The sequence below is a fragment of the Coptis chinensis genome, chromosome 5 (assembly GCF_015680905.1).
Source record: "Coptis chinensis isolate HL-2020 chromosome 5, ASM1568090v1, whole genome shotgun sequence".
NCBI lineage: Eukaryota > Viridiplantae > Streptophyta > Magnoliopsida > Ranunculales > Ranunculaceae > Coptis > Coptis chinensis.
Genome location: NC_141460.1, coordinates 94,704,260 through 94,719,054, shown reverse-complemented (window position 1 = coordinate 94,719,054; position 14,795 = coordinate 94,704,260). Strand labels below are relative to the sequence as shown.

General features: G+C 34.9%; 1 protein-coding gene and 1 long non-coding RNA gene across 3 annotated transcripts; both read right to left on the bottom strand.

Annotated features, from left to right (window-relative positions):
- Positions 1–8,646: 8,646 nt before the first annotated feature.
- On the bottom strand, positions 8,647–9,083 carry LOC147500355 (uncharacterized). Its single transcript, XR_015196305.1, has 2 exons — positions 8,963–9,083; positions 8,647–8,872 (listed from the first exon to the last, which is right to left on the bottom strand). It is a non-coding gene; the product is annotated as an uncharacterized LOC147500355 (long non-coding RNA).
- A 187-nt stretch (positions 9,084–9,270) lies between these two features.
- On the bottom strand, positions 9,271–14,779 carry LOC147500354 (Nuclear transport factor 2 (NTF2) family protein with RNA binding (RRM-RBD-RNP motifs) domain-containing protein). Of its 2 annotated transcripts, XM_086562025.1 has the most exons (10): positions 14,610–14,779; positions 14,431–14,513; positions 14,213–14,347; positions 13,038–13,344; positions 12,030–12,316; positions 11,306–11,495; positions 10,966–11,087; positions 10,516–10,581; positions 10,359–10,437; positions 9,271–9,697 (listed from the first exon to the last, which is right to left on the bottom strand). In XM_086562025.1, the coding sequence occupies exons 2-10, from the start codon at positions 14,452–14,454 to the stop codon at positions 9,474–9,476; spliced, it is 1,434 nt and encodes a 477-aa protein (XP_086418151.1). In that variant the 5' UTR covers positions 14,455–14,513; positions 14,610–14,779; the 3' UTR covers positions 9,271–9,473. The 2 variants fall into 2 exon arrangements, with proteins under 2 accessions (XP_086418151.1, XP_086418150.1); XM_086562024.1 differs by having other exon boundaries at positions 14,431–14,774.
- Positions 14,780–14,795: the final 16 nt, after the last annotated feature.

Sequence of the window (14,795 nt, the reverse complement as noted above, 5' to 3'; positions counted from 1 at the left end):
TTCCAACCAATCGACTTTCCTTTGTAAACTTTCTAAAAGATACTTTCAAGTCCTCTCCCTTCTTCTTTCCCAATATGATTGGTACTCCCAAGTATTTCTCCTTTTCTCGTGAACCTTCTTACCTTCCATCTCCTAAGAATCATTTTCTGATGTGTGTTATGCACATTCCTACCTAAAAAAAGCACTAGACTTCTCCCCAAATGACCTCTTGACCCGGATGCATTGCTAGATTTCCGTAAGATATCCTTGACAATTGTTTATTTCATCCAAATTTGCCTTGCAAAACATGATCGAGATCATCCGCATATAGTAGATGACCCGATGGGGGTGATCCTCTTCTCACTTTGATGCCACTAATCCTATTCTCATCCTCGACTTGCTTGAGGATTCTAGAGAGAGCTTCTGTGACCAGAATGAAGAGGTAGGGAGATAGGGGGTCTCCCTGTCTTAGACCTCGCTGTGGAAACAAATGACTCAAAGGGGAGCCATTTAAAAGAACTTCGGAAGGATACTTGTTTCCAAACAGGACTTTAATCATATATCTATCCACTTCCCCGCTAAAACCCGGTTTTCAAAAATCTGATCTGAAAAACACCATTCAACTCTATCAAACGCTTCTTCATATCCAACTTTAGGGCCAACCAAAATTGTTTTTTTTTTTTTTCATCTTTTTCATATTGTGAAACAATTCACTTGCTAAGCCTATGTTGTCACCAATAAACCTCCCCTTTACAAAAGCTCCCTGAAAGGGTGAGATAATTTTGTGTAGGTGGGTTTTTAGTCTATTAGCTAGAATTTTTGAGATGATTTTGTATGTGAAATTGCATAAACTGATTGGCCTGAATTTGGATATGTGATCTGGAGTAGGTGTTTTTGGGATCAAGGTAATGAAAGTTTCATTTAGATCTGGTGGAAGGGTGTTGTATAAGAAAAAATCCTGCACTGTTTTGATAATAGTGATGCCCACTATATCCCAACATCTTTGATAAAAAATCCCTTGAAAGCCATCAGGTCCAGGGGCTTTCAAGGGATGCAATTTTTTTATGATTCTCCATATCTCTTCATCAGAGGGACAAACTCCTAACAATTCATTTTCCATGTTGGTTATAATAGGCTGGAAAAGATCTAGGATGGAATTATCAGTTTGAGGGTATTGTGTTTCAAAGAGCTTTGTAAAGAAATTGTTTATGGTTTTACCCACTTCTTCTCTTCCTTTTTTCCATGAACCATCATCCTCTCAAAGTTTCTCAATTCTGTTTTTTCTTCTCCTATAAATGGTAGATATATGAAAGAACTTTGTATTTCTTGCATAATCTCTCACCCATACTTGACCCGACCTCTGCCTCCACAAGCTAGCTTCTCTTTCAAAAAGCTCTACCAATTTCTCCTTTAGCTCTTTTATACTTTTATAATTCCTCTCATTCATCTCATGTGTCATCAAACTCTCCAACTTCTTCTTCACATTTCTTATTTCACAAAAAATATTTCCAAACTGTCTCTTATTCCAAACTGTTAACTTCTCCTTTGTGGCTTCCTGTTTTTTCCTACTATTCCCATGGTAAGATCATCCTCCACTTTGAATCCCAACCTTCTTTAATCACATCTTTGCATGTATTATCAATGTAACCACATTTCATAGAACCTAAAAGGTTTCTTTGGTAATGGCTCAGAATTTTTAAGAGTAATGCCTAGTGCTAAGTGATCCGAAGAGACATTAGGGATATGAAAAACTTTTGCTTCAGGGAAAAAATCTACCCAACTAGGAGTAGCAAGGGCTCTGTCTAGTCTTTCTAAAATATGATTACCATAAGAGCGATTATTGCACCAGGTGAATTTAGGTCCCTTAAAACCTAGGTCTATCAAACCAATATCATTAATAAAATCATTAAAATCAAACATGCTTCTGTTAAGAACACTGTGGCCACCAATTTTTTCATCTAAAGATGCTACTGCATTGAAATCTCCAAAAATCATCCAGGGTGCTGGGATATAAAGAGATAGGTCTCTCAGTTCATCCTAGACCCTCTTTCTATTGCCAGAAGAGGGTTCTCCATATATAAAAGTAAAATACCAATCATTTGATATACCCAGATTAGAAACTTTACCCGTAATGTGGTTGGTAGTAGCTCCCATGATATCAATCGAGAAATCTTCCTTCCGAAGACCGTGAGACCTCCTTTTTCTGCCCTCGAATTTGGAACAATACAATTTCCATCTGTACTTTAAACGCGTTTTCGAACTCCTTCCATTCTCTTGCAACTTGCTTTTGTTTCAAAAACAAATGATATCCGGATCATGATCACGGACCAAGTCTTCTATAATCTTAACAGTCGATCACGACTCGATTCCTCTACAGTTCATAGCCATAAGATTTGACATTGATGAGGATGTTGCTACTCTTGAAACAACTTCAACAATTACAATTGTCACAGTCTCACCGTATCCGCCCACAAGTGAGAAACTACTAAACCGCCATGGCTCCCTCCAAAATTCAAACAGTTAGAGCCAAAAACAAAACCCAAAACCCAATAACACAAACCCCTTGGACTATCAAGTAGCAATTAAAACTCAAGAGAGTCAATCTATAATCAAACCAAAAACACAGAAAATTTGTTCCCCGTGTTGATGCAAGTATCGATAATGACGCCGCGGATATTGAAGAGAGTTTGAATCTCCTTTTAATCACCTCCCAAAACAGACTTCGCGAACCGCAAAGACTGAGAGCCGAAAAATCCGTTTTTGCGGTTCGGATCTAACTTTTCGATGATTCTAGAACTGAATCTACTATCCAAAAGGAGGTATTGATATATTGTTGATGACTATAACTGGAAAAAAAAAGGTTGGAATCGGGTCGGTAAAAGAGAAACTTCGGTTATCGAAGAGCCCGGACTCGGAAAAACTCGAAAGGCCGTAACTTTGGGTTTCACTACCACCACCTTAGGCAAAATCCGCCATCACACTGAGAAAAAGAAACGGAAAATTGCAAAGATGCTGTCTTTCTAAGAGAAAATAGTTCATATCCTCGAGGAGTGAGAGTTAAGAAACAGTTGTCGCCTTGTCGGCAACAAATAAAGTATTACGATGTATTATATTAAACTAAAGCACTTCTTATATAATTAAAATCATCCTGTTTTGATTTCTTGCATCATTCATATTTAAGAACAAATATTTGTATGTATGTATGAATTCTTTTAGACTAGTATACTATATTGCAGTGGGGAGTGAGCGAAGCCCTTGCGCATGTCATGGTTGTTCAGTTGAATGTCACTCTCAGCTCGTGTTATAATTTAAAATTCTCAATCTCAATCTCACCGAACAAAAAAATGACAAACGCAATCTCAAATGCAAATGAAAAATGAAAAATGTAATCATATTACCAATCTTAATCTGACTCACGATCAAACGTGGTCTGACAAATGCAACCAATAGTGACAAATGTAATCATACTACCAATCTCAATCCGACTCACGATCAAACATGGTCTGACAAATGCAACCAATGGTCTCAACGTAAATAGTGTATTTAATCACTAAAGGGTGACAAAATGAATCTCGGTTAACATCATAACAATTAACAAGTACAAGTTGCCACACAAAAACCAGACATTTGTGTCTCTCCATAAATAATTGGATCGTGAAATACTGATAACTTAAGTCACAATTACAGATAAACTAATCAAAGTATCAAACCAAAACTATTTCCAAACTAATCAATAACAATGATTTAACATAACCGAAAAATGAATCACACTAAGAACTCATAAAAATTCCAACATCAAAACAACAGGGAAAAAAAAAAAACCAAACATACCCATCTCTTAAAAACCAATTTCATTCCATGTACAAGTAACAATATCACGTAAGGACGAAAACTTAAGTTACCCAACATAACAGAAACAATCGGAAAAAAAATACTCACATGAGATTTTCTTCAATAAAGGTTCAGGCAACTTCTCTAAGAATCCACGGATTGATAACTTGGTGCACCAAATAGAGAAGCAACCAATTTAACCCTTATCAAACTTTTCAAGCATCTATACAAAAAGTGAAACAATTCAATGCAAAGAACTGTGATGTTGGGGCGTTTACAAAGCAAACCCGAGTAATTGAGAGAGATGGGAGAGGCAGTCGAGTGATTGAGAGAGAGAGAGAGGAGTTTTTTAGAAAAGAGTTTTGAGCTTGGCGGAGAGAAAGGGAGAGAATGCGGATAGACATAAACCAACCAAACACATTTTTAGACCACGTACCCCCACCCGGCCCAAGATCGTTCGCTCCGCTCACTTGATTAGTATGTTTTATGTTTTCATAACAATCTCTATTTATTTGCTCTACCTGACTGTGATGACATGACTTCTATAACAAATATCGTCACTTTACCGTTAACATGTTTTCTGCTTATCAAATTCTGTGGTTGGAATATTGGTCGCAACTGAATCCATTGGTACATGAAAGGCATTGTTTATATTCAACTCCAACACTACTGCTATATACTTGGCAGATGAAACTAATATTTGCTAAATTGTTACAGGTCATAAGGTCATGGATAGTAACGATAATCTTGGCGTTAATAAAGATAAGGAGTATTGCTATATGATACTTAGAGTTTGATCTTGCAGATCGATTTATATCCTTAGACTTTTGAGAATTGATGCCAGTTTAAACTCAAATTACATGTCTGTCTTTCACTGTTGTATAAATGTTTAATATAGCTATTTCCAGTTAAGTTGGCTTTACGTGTATTTGTATAACTACAATACCTACAAAAGCTAATCTTTCATTATGTGTAGGGACTTCTGCAAATGGCACATGTTCAACATCATTGCATTGCAGATATTGACTCGACTAATAGAGAGTGGAAAATAATAGCTAGAGTCACTAGATTATGGCAAGCAGTTGACTACACTACAGATGAAGTAAAGAGTCTAGACATGCTGCTTATTGACGAACATGTACGTATAGTTGCGTAACCTTCTATTATTTTTTTTTTACTCACTATATATAACATTGTCTGCACTTTTCTCAGGGACACCAAATACATGCAAGAGTTGATAAATCATTGATGACCAAGTTCAAACACCACATAGTTGAGAACAAGATTTACTCTCTAGATCGATTTTCTTTGTTAAAAAACGACAAGAGATATAATGTCATACCTGGGAAGTATATTATTTGTTTCAACTAGTACACCAGCATAAAACTACTTAAAATCAAATTTATGAACTTTCCACAACATGCATTTTCATTTATCAGTTTCGATCAAATACCATCAAAGATTGACAACAAAAATCTTTCAGGTAAATATCTATAAAAAAATATTTTAATAACTATATCCAGCATCATTCTAATGTGTTATCTTTTTTTCTTTTCTTACATATGTTGTTGGACGCGTGTACGAGTGGAATAAGCTAAAGAATATAGTGAAAAAAAATGGACATAAAACTGTTGTAAGAGTGATTAAACTCCAAGATGAGGAGTAAGTGATTTCATTCCAATCAAATAAAAAAATTTTTTTCTATATATCTCTCTTGCATCTCCCATGTGCTACTTAATTGTTATTGCATTATATAGCGGATATGTATTGAAAATCACATTGTGGAGCAACTCGGCAATGCAATTCGATGATGATGCATTCAAAGATAATTCTAACGCATCAGTTTTAATAGTGACTTCTACAAGCGTTAGATATGATGGTATGTTTGTTCAGATCAAACTCAACATTCGTATTGATCAATTTCTATCATATTTTATTATTGTTTAACATATCCAAATCTAAACATGCTACAGACGAATATCATGAATATGTTTTGTCGTCTACGGCTGCAACAAAGCTATATCTAAATTTGCAATTTTCAGAAGTTACGAACATCATAAACAGGTACTCTTCCTGATGTTCTTGACATAAATTATATATATTGAATGCATATACTTTTGGGTCTGCCATACATGCCTGTGCTCGATTAATATATTACTTTTTCTTTATTCTAATAATTGTTTATTTAGTAATATACATGAGAAGTGGGATGCTCTTTGCAAGAGAATAATGCAGGTATAGGTTGTTCTCAGAGAAAAACTAACTTGATCAGTGATATAATTATTGATTTTCTCTAAGTATTTGAACCCTGTCGTCTTTATTTAGTTGCCTAAAACATGAGATTAACACAACTTGCATAACTTGCATCATTGCATTTTATTCATCTCAGGGAAGCCAATAGACTCACATCCTACAGAACTCGACTCATTGCAACCTTTTCATGTTATAATTATATAAATAGGAAAAATGGTCTGACTTGCGATTTCCAAATAGGAAAGCTCTTGGTGTTCTAAGTTTGCTCCACTCTTTCAACTATAATTGGAGCTATTTTTCTCTATTTCATTACAAAATTTTCCATGCGCATAAACTTCAATATCAATTTAGTTAGAGATGCCTTGGGCACATACTACACCTATGTACTATTCAACTTATTGTTCAAATTTCAAATTCAAGTATGATACCTATAATCCTCGGTTATACTCCATTTACTATTAAGACAATTTCATTTCTCTACAGTCCAGTACCAGCTCAATGTAAATTTCTGTTGCAAGGGCCTCCTCAACCACCATCAAGTATCGCTCCACAACCATTGTCCCAAAACAAAAAAACACTATCATATGTAATTGCCTCAGCTAATGATGTTTCATCATATGTACGTCATTCAAGATATATTAATCTACAACTTTTATTTCTTACATATTCCATGTCCCGTTTAACAACCCATCATATTTATAGCAAGACCATTTCACCTGTGAGGCAATTATTTCCAAACTACTTCATGACAAGGGATGGACTTACAATGCATATCCACATTCAGATTGTCTGAAAGCAGTTAATAACACCAGTAACGGTTACAGTTGCACAAACCACGGCATTGTATCACCAGAACAAAGGTAAATTATAACTTTTTTAACTACTTTATTTATATGTTATAATTAATCTAATATTGCGTAGGTACCAACTACGAATGGAAATAAAAGACGAAACGTCTACCGCAAAAATTGTAGCATTTCAAGATGAAGCAATGACACTCCTACAAAAAACTGAAAAAGAACTAGCCCACATTGAATCACATGTGCAAAAATATATATATGTCTCTTACTTTGAGCACATACATCCAATTGCATTTTAAATTGTGCACATTCAATATTTCCAGGAGAATGGTACAGAGATTATACTACAACTGTTCCAAAATTTGGTGGGATATAAGGCCATGTTTCGTATAAAAATAACAAGTTTCAACAGGCAACACAAAAATAGCTTCTTCACCCTTCCAAAGGTCTCTCCAATCATAAATGATTTAACAAGTAATGTAGCACCAAATCTGAATGAAAATGTAAGTGCAACACCTTTACAATTTGAATTAGTTACTATAAACTTTTGTCATCTCTATCATGTACATTCATACAAATCTTTTTCCTTTGGCAGTGAGTACATCTGCTAGCTGAATACTTTAACAAACAAAGAACTTAACTGCAAAACCCAGAAATCCACTTGGGTTCACATAACTAGCTTCTGTCCATATCGTTCTTTTCTTCTTTTGTAATGTTTCAACTAATTTTGACATGTACAGATGATGATTTTGGTTTTAAAGTATATAATCAATCAACTTTTTTGGCATTTCTTCGACCTTTATCTTTAATTATGGCTTTGTACCCTATTTATCTTCAATGCAGGTGCAATCTATTCTTCTGCATTTCTTTCATTTCATGATTTCACAGCAATGTATATATTAACAGGTTATCAACTCCCTTAACTGATCTTCACACCCTATATATTAACGTGCAACACACGTGCATAATGCTAGTTAAGTTTAATAGCGGAAGTTTCAATAAGTTTACCAACTATTTAGTGTGATTATTTTGATTGGTGTGATTTTGTGTGTTCAACGACCACAGCAGGATATGAATGATAACAACTAGAATCGTTGAACCCAGCGTGTTAAAGTTGGGTATGTAAAGGTGTTATTGCATTCAATAGTTTACTAGAATCGTTGAAAAAATTGGTTAATGATAATATGTCAAAGTTGTTGTTATTATTTGGTGGGGCTTTTGAGAAAAAATTTTATAATGATAATACTCAAACGTTGGATTTATGTCATTAACTTTGGTGGATAGAAAATTTCAGGTCATCACTAATGGGACATTGGAGAATACCAAAGACCGCAATAATTTCTTGTAAGAGCACTATCAGAAAGTGAACGGTGGTGCGGTGTTGCGTTGACCTAATATGTTAGGAACAATGGTGAGTGTGTTGCCATAATCACAGTATTCTGTTTGAAGGATGTCGCCAAAACGTTAGAGAACATGTATGTGCTATGAGAGTTCTAACTAGTTTTATTTTTAAATTCAGCTAGTTTAGATGAAAAGTTCATTTGCCAAAATTTATTATCCACATTTAAACTTCATTCCAGTCAAATACAGCTACAAAACTCAACGGCATTTCCGTAGGCAGTGTTTAAAATATTTTTCATTTGTTCGCAAAGAATAGTATAGAAGCCAGATTTTAAAATATTTTTCATTTGTTACAATTCATATAGCGTCGTATTTTCAAACAAGCAGGCAGAACTAAATTACAATTCATATAGCCTGCGAACAAGATCAGAAAAAACAAAAGTGAATATGCAAGCATATCTTGATCATCACTGGAATACAAGCCCGCAATTTCAATAAAAGGTTAAGGGTTTGACAATTAAACATGCCAATCTCTACCTTCTCGGTCCCTTATAACGAGAAGACATCACTGGTGGTTATAATACTTCGAGAGGGATGAATATTAATCGTTGTAGCTAAAACTGAACTCCACTTATAACCTCTTAACAGAAGACTTCTCATAGGGGCAGCTGTAGTATAAAAAAAAACCAAGATAAAACGAAACATCATTTTTGCGTAAGAAGAATTGAAGAAAGGCAGAGATCTGTATGAGCTAAAACCTTCAGTAGAAGCGGAGTATCCCAATACCAAATTAGGCCTACAAAAAACAAAAAAAGCATACCCTCGACCAAAACCCCCAAACGTAACATCGCAATTGTTAACCTAAGCACAAGATAAACGCATAACCATCTTGGACTTATCTTTATATGAAATAAGATTTTGTTTCATTCTAACGCTAAGATTTTGTTCCGAGCTAAACTCACAGCATTGCAAAAAGGGTAATTTTGCATGAGAAATGGTAGCAGAATGTTCACATATTACGAGTTTACGACTGAATTAATAGTCTACTGCTACTTGAAGCATGAAATTTCCCTAAAACTAAACTGTTGAAGGCCAAAATTGACTCAGCAATATAGTAACTGCGTCCACAAAACCCATTGTACCAAAACAACCCGCCCATCATATCAAAACTATAAAGAAGAATGAATGTATAAACTTTCTGACAAAAGAAAAACACCCTAAGACTAGACTGGAAGGAAATCAACAAGACCTAGCAATCACTTTAGATTTCTAAGCTGCATCATCCCATGAGCCCTGTCCATTTCCTGTTACCTGGTTGCCCAAGTTCCCTCTATCTTGTGTGGCACCTCGTCGATAGTAACCATTTCCCCTTGGTCTGCTGTACTCTCTGTCACTCGAATCTCCACTTCCCCTGACAAAATTGTGGCTGCCAAAGCGTCCCCTTGGGGCTTCTGTTGGGTAGCCACCCCTGCCTCTTCCTCTGCCCCTTCCCCCTGTAAAAAAAATAGGTGTAAGCACAATAGGAATCTGTAAATAAAATCATAGATAATGTGAAACTTGTTAATTCCTTAACATAATGTACTAATTATCTAGTACTTGGCTGTTTGAATCTAAAGGACACCTAGATCGATTTATGGACAGCCGGGGAGAATGATCCTACTATAGCACCAAACAACGACAATCTCAAATTCTTAATGGTATCATATCTACACATTCGTGAAATGTAATAAATTATACGGCATATACCACATCTTGACTTTGGAGAATATAGAAATCTGGACAGTGGAGTGAACATACATTTTTCAGAAAAAGACCAGGAAACAGGATAAGAAAGAGGAGATAACGTATTAAGAATGATACATTTCTAGCTTCTGCGGGATTCAGTCTCATGTCTTTATGACCAAATCTCATTTTCATTTATAAAGTTTCATCAACTTCATTTACTCCATATATTTATATTCCCAGAAACCCAGGACAAGAGTAAAAAACAGAGATAAAAAGAAATAAAGAAAGGAAGCCTGGAGAAGTGGGGCGAACACTAAAGAGGTCGACATCTTTGAAGTACATGTCGCGAACACATATTGCATTGCAGGAGCAACACTAATATACTAATGGAAGTAACAGATACATCAACCAAGTCTTCTAAATGCTTACTTCCTCGAGATAAGGCAGAGCTGTTCGGCCTTCGCTCCTCAATATGTATTTGCCGTCCACCAAGCTGTATAGGAGACCCCTGCAGAGAATATGAAGCCATATCAAGTAAATGTTATACACAGTTATCAAAAAAAAAAAATCTCTATTTTATTCAAACCTTGACAGCATTTTGTGCACCCAGAATATCTTCAAAATCAACAAATGCATAGTAAACACCAACGTCCTGCACAAAATCAAGTTGTTTAGATACTAAATATCAAAAGCGTTTCTGTCAAGGTAGCAGCCATTGCTAACTAAGACCAAACCACGAAAATGGTTTGATCAACAGAGTAACCAATAACTTTACTCATATAGTACTTTGGAAGCAATGTAATGAAATGAACCAAATTGTTTCTAATATTTATTACTAATCTGGAGCTGTTACATAAATACAGATACGACGATTAAATAAAAATAATTAATTAATTACCTATTAAAAGAGAGAGGAAAAGGAAAGAGGTTGATATAGGGAATATGGTTAACAAAAAAGAGGTTAACACCATTTCTATTTCTATGGTATTTTGCAACTTCCAAGAAATTAAGGTAGAAAAAAGGCACAAGTATTGACCTTGCGGGTCCTGATGACTACTCCTTCAGGCTTGATCTTGCCAAAGGTCTTCAACTCCTGCTCAAGGTCAGAAGCAGAAATTGTAGACGATAGATTTCTAACATACACTGATGTTCCTTCACCTGACAGAGAACAAGATATGAGAATCAAAGTTATATTATTATAAGTAAAGTCTCATTATGATCAGGAGCTCGAAAGAACATATTCAGCAACCACTATAAAGCCCCACAAATGACAGTCCTCAAAAAAGAAATTCTTATCTTAAGCTAGTGAAATAAGACTAGAATCCAGGGAAAGTAAGATTGGCCAAACAACTAGAGTAATGAGTAATCAAGCTGACCTTCTTCTTCATGTGCTCTGACTTCCTCTGTTGCTTCAGCACTAGACCGTTCAGAACCCAGATTTGGAGCAGGATAAAATTGTTCAGTAGGCTGTGAAGCATAATGCCACTCGGACGTGGGTGGAGCATTCTTGTTTATAGAACGCTGAGGAGCTACGGATGATGCCGTTTGCGCCTTAGCGACCCGCAACTTCCATTATTTAAAAAAAAATGAAACATAAAATTGTATGAGTCCCAGATACATATACATTAGGGGATATAGATACATACATACAAATTTAGTACGAGAGGAAAACAAACCTAAATATAATACAGGTTTAGAACAGAATGAACTTCAAACAGGACAGGTTTTGGAAGAAAGAAATTTCATACTGTTTTACTTTTCAATATCTAATAATTACATTTCAATAATATAATTTCATATGGGCACCAGTGCACATGAACTCAGTTCATGAAATAAATAAATAAAAAATCATACAAATCAGGAGTTCAGGACCTTTCCAAAACTCAAGTAATCTAATTTCTAAAACACAAAACCCACTTTGGTATGACTCCATTGAGAAACAAGTGTCGACAATGTTACATACATCTATATATATATAGTAATTTTTCAAAAAAAAAAACAAAATGAAAACCCAAGCATCTCACAGTTTAATTAGCAAGTTCCTTTCTAATATGAATATAAAAGTTCAAAATGAGAATAGCAAAGATGAGTAGGACGTACAATGGAAGCATAAGTATGCTTTGGAGGTTCACCAACAGGTTCCTCAACAGGCACTGAAGAAGGATCTTGCAGATGGTTCAACCCATGAGAAAATGAAGTAGTTGACTCTTCTAGAGGAGTTTCTCCAAGTATGCAGTTAGTTTCAGGGACATTATGTTGCTGCTGTTGCTCTGGGAAACTGTAGTCATCAACTGTATTGTTTTCTTCCCCATAAGCAGAAGTTACGAAATCCCTGGGTTGACTATCTCCGTGCGGCACATAATCAGAAATTGTAAATGTCATCTTTTCTGTCAACATGAAAGTTTAAAACACAAAATTTAGAAAATAATGAATATCTAAGGAAATAAAGAAAGCAGCAGGGACAGGTAACAACTTCTCAAGATTAATATGAAGGAATGACTGCCATTGTATTTCCATAGTTAATTGTATATCAACCCGAAAAAAAACAGGCACACCAATTTTAGCACAACAAAGCACGGAGAAAGGTATACTTTCATGGCAGTAAAAAACTTCTTTGCTTGTGCCATGATAACTACTTTTCAGAGAAGTGGTTAAGGTTTTTGTCAAAAAAGGTACAAAGAAATTCCAACCCAATCAGTTATTGACATATATAATATTGTTCGGCAGTTTGAATATTACACCCATGTGAGCATCTTCCATGAAATACAATTATCCCGAATTTGATAGTTCTACAAACTTAACGCCGTCTTTATTTCTTGTTAGCAATGTATGCTATCGTTACAATAAAACCTTGGAAACTTATTACCATTCAAAATTGAAAAAGTACCATCTGTCTGCTTTTTTTGTTCCTTTGTTATATTCCAAAATGGATAGTGCCAAACGTTGAAGTTCTTCTCTCTATATTTAATTATTTACAATTTCAATTTTAAATTTATAACCATCCAGAATTGAGAATTATGACCTTTCTATAGCTCTTTTTGTTACAGATAAACTTGGTTATATACAACAAAATCCAATCAAGAAAGTTAATACATAGGCTTGTATTACCTGGCTCTGGAAGAGGATTGGATGCATTCACATTTACATCAAAATGGTTGTGAGCCAAAATGGCCGCTTGATGCTGGTTAAATGGTTCCTCTTCGAGAAAGTTAAAGATATCATTAAGAACAAAATAACCTTTCTCCTGCGGTGCAAGGAAAAATGTTTGAGCAAATTTCCTCCTCCCATTGAAATCCTTGGTTTGTAGAGACCCTGAAACCATCACCAGGACACCACCATTCCAAGAATCCAAAGAATGTGCTGTTGTAATCTCAATTCCCGAAAAATTCAGTGACATAATAAGTGAATGAATTTGCTGAAACACAAGAACAAGAAAAAAGTGTCAACTGAAATCCACGAATGAGCTCCAACTGAACTATAAAACTGTACAGAATGAAGTGGCAATAAAGAAAATGACATTAAAATTTTTTAAGCATCCTAATCTAAGTAGTGTAATAAACCACTAATTCATATATTTAGGTGTACTCATCAAATATATAATATGGCATATCTGTAACTGTTAGATGACTGTATTTTTACAGTCACGACCTTAAGAGTTCAGAATAAAGATACAGAAACTAACTTAACTTATAAACGGTTAACACGAATGGATAATATCAATACATTTTGTTTTGCCTAAAAAAAATCATTTTTTACTAAATTTAGACTATTCAATTTTAAAAAAGTTCCCATTATCCTCATATGGCAAAGGTTAAGGAAAATGATGAAACACAAATCTCTGCTGAGGACCGTTTTATATGGGATAGTCTATTCATGCATTAAGATGATTCAAGGATGGACCTAACAAGAATTTTAAAACTCATACCTCCTACATTCCTTCAACAAGAATTTTAAAAGATGATTTATGGATTCCTTCATTCTCAGCAGAATTACATTCATTTGAAATACAGAAAGGTAAGTGTTTTGACTGTTTTTAAAAAAGAACCCCTGCAGCTTTAGTCACCCTTTACTACATCTAATCGCCAAGGAATAAGAAGAAAGATACTATTATGTATGGACGCATAAAAAAATGGTTATCCGGATACATAACAGATAATGACCATGTTTGATTTTTATCCAATCTGGAATGTAGTAAAATCTTGTCATAGAAGCAATTTGATTATTCACATTCAGCAATGTACAAGACAAAAACTAACAGTGTTGAATAAAAATGAGAACTTTACCAGCATTGCATTAGCGGATTCGATAGAGTTGCCATCAATACGAAGCATAGTACTAGAATCAGTATAAAATTGATGAACGAAATCCGGTTGTTGTTGTAACACTTGGTAATACTGCTGAACAAAATAAGACCCAACCTACACACAACAACAACAACTCATTTTTAATTTTTAATATTAAAAAATAAAAAAATGAATTGATTGTTAATAGAATACCATACCTGAAGAGCACTAACAGACGCCATTACCGAATACCAGATCTACCAATGTTGTTGCTGCTCGGCGAGATCTATATAGATGAACCCTAGAATATTTTTTATTATTTATTAATATAATAATGATAAAGATTCTAGAGAGAGAAAGTGTGATTCTTTCTAGAAAGAAAGAAGAAAATGGAAACCTTTTTATCTGGGCTCTTTTTAAGAGGAAAAAAAAAAAGAGAAAAGAGCTGGGGGCTGCTGTGAGTGTGTGTGTAACTGATGATGATATATAGGAAACACAGAGCCGCAACTTTGTGAAACACCTCTTACATCACTCTCTGCCTTCCTGCTTACATGCTGGATTTTCCATATACTAACACGTACGT

Bases quoted from the DNA above. Each gene is read 5' to 3' on its own strand.
- LOC147500354 (XM_086562025.1), bottom strand. From the start codon at position 14,454: ATGGCGTCTGTTAGTGCTCTTCAG. The intron at 10,438-10,515 runs GTTTGAATAAAA...TATTCTCTGCAG, and splicing joins GTGCACAAAATGCTGTCAAG to GGGTCTCCTATACAGCTTGG. The intron at 9,698-10,358 runs GTAAGCATTTAG...TTTTTTTTACAG, and splicing joins CTCTGCCTTATCTCGAGGAA to GGGGAAGGGGCAGAGGAAGA.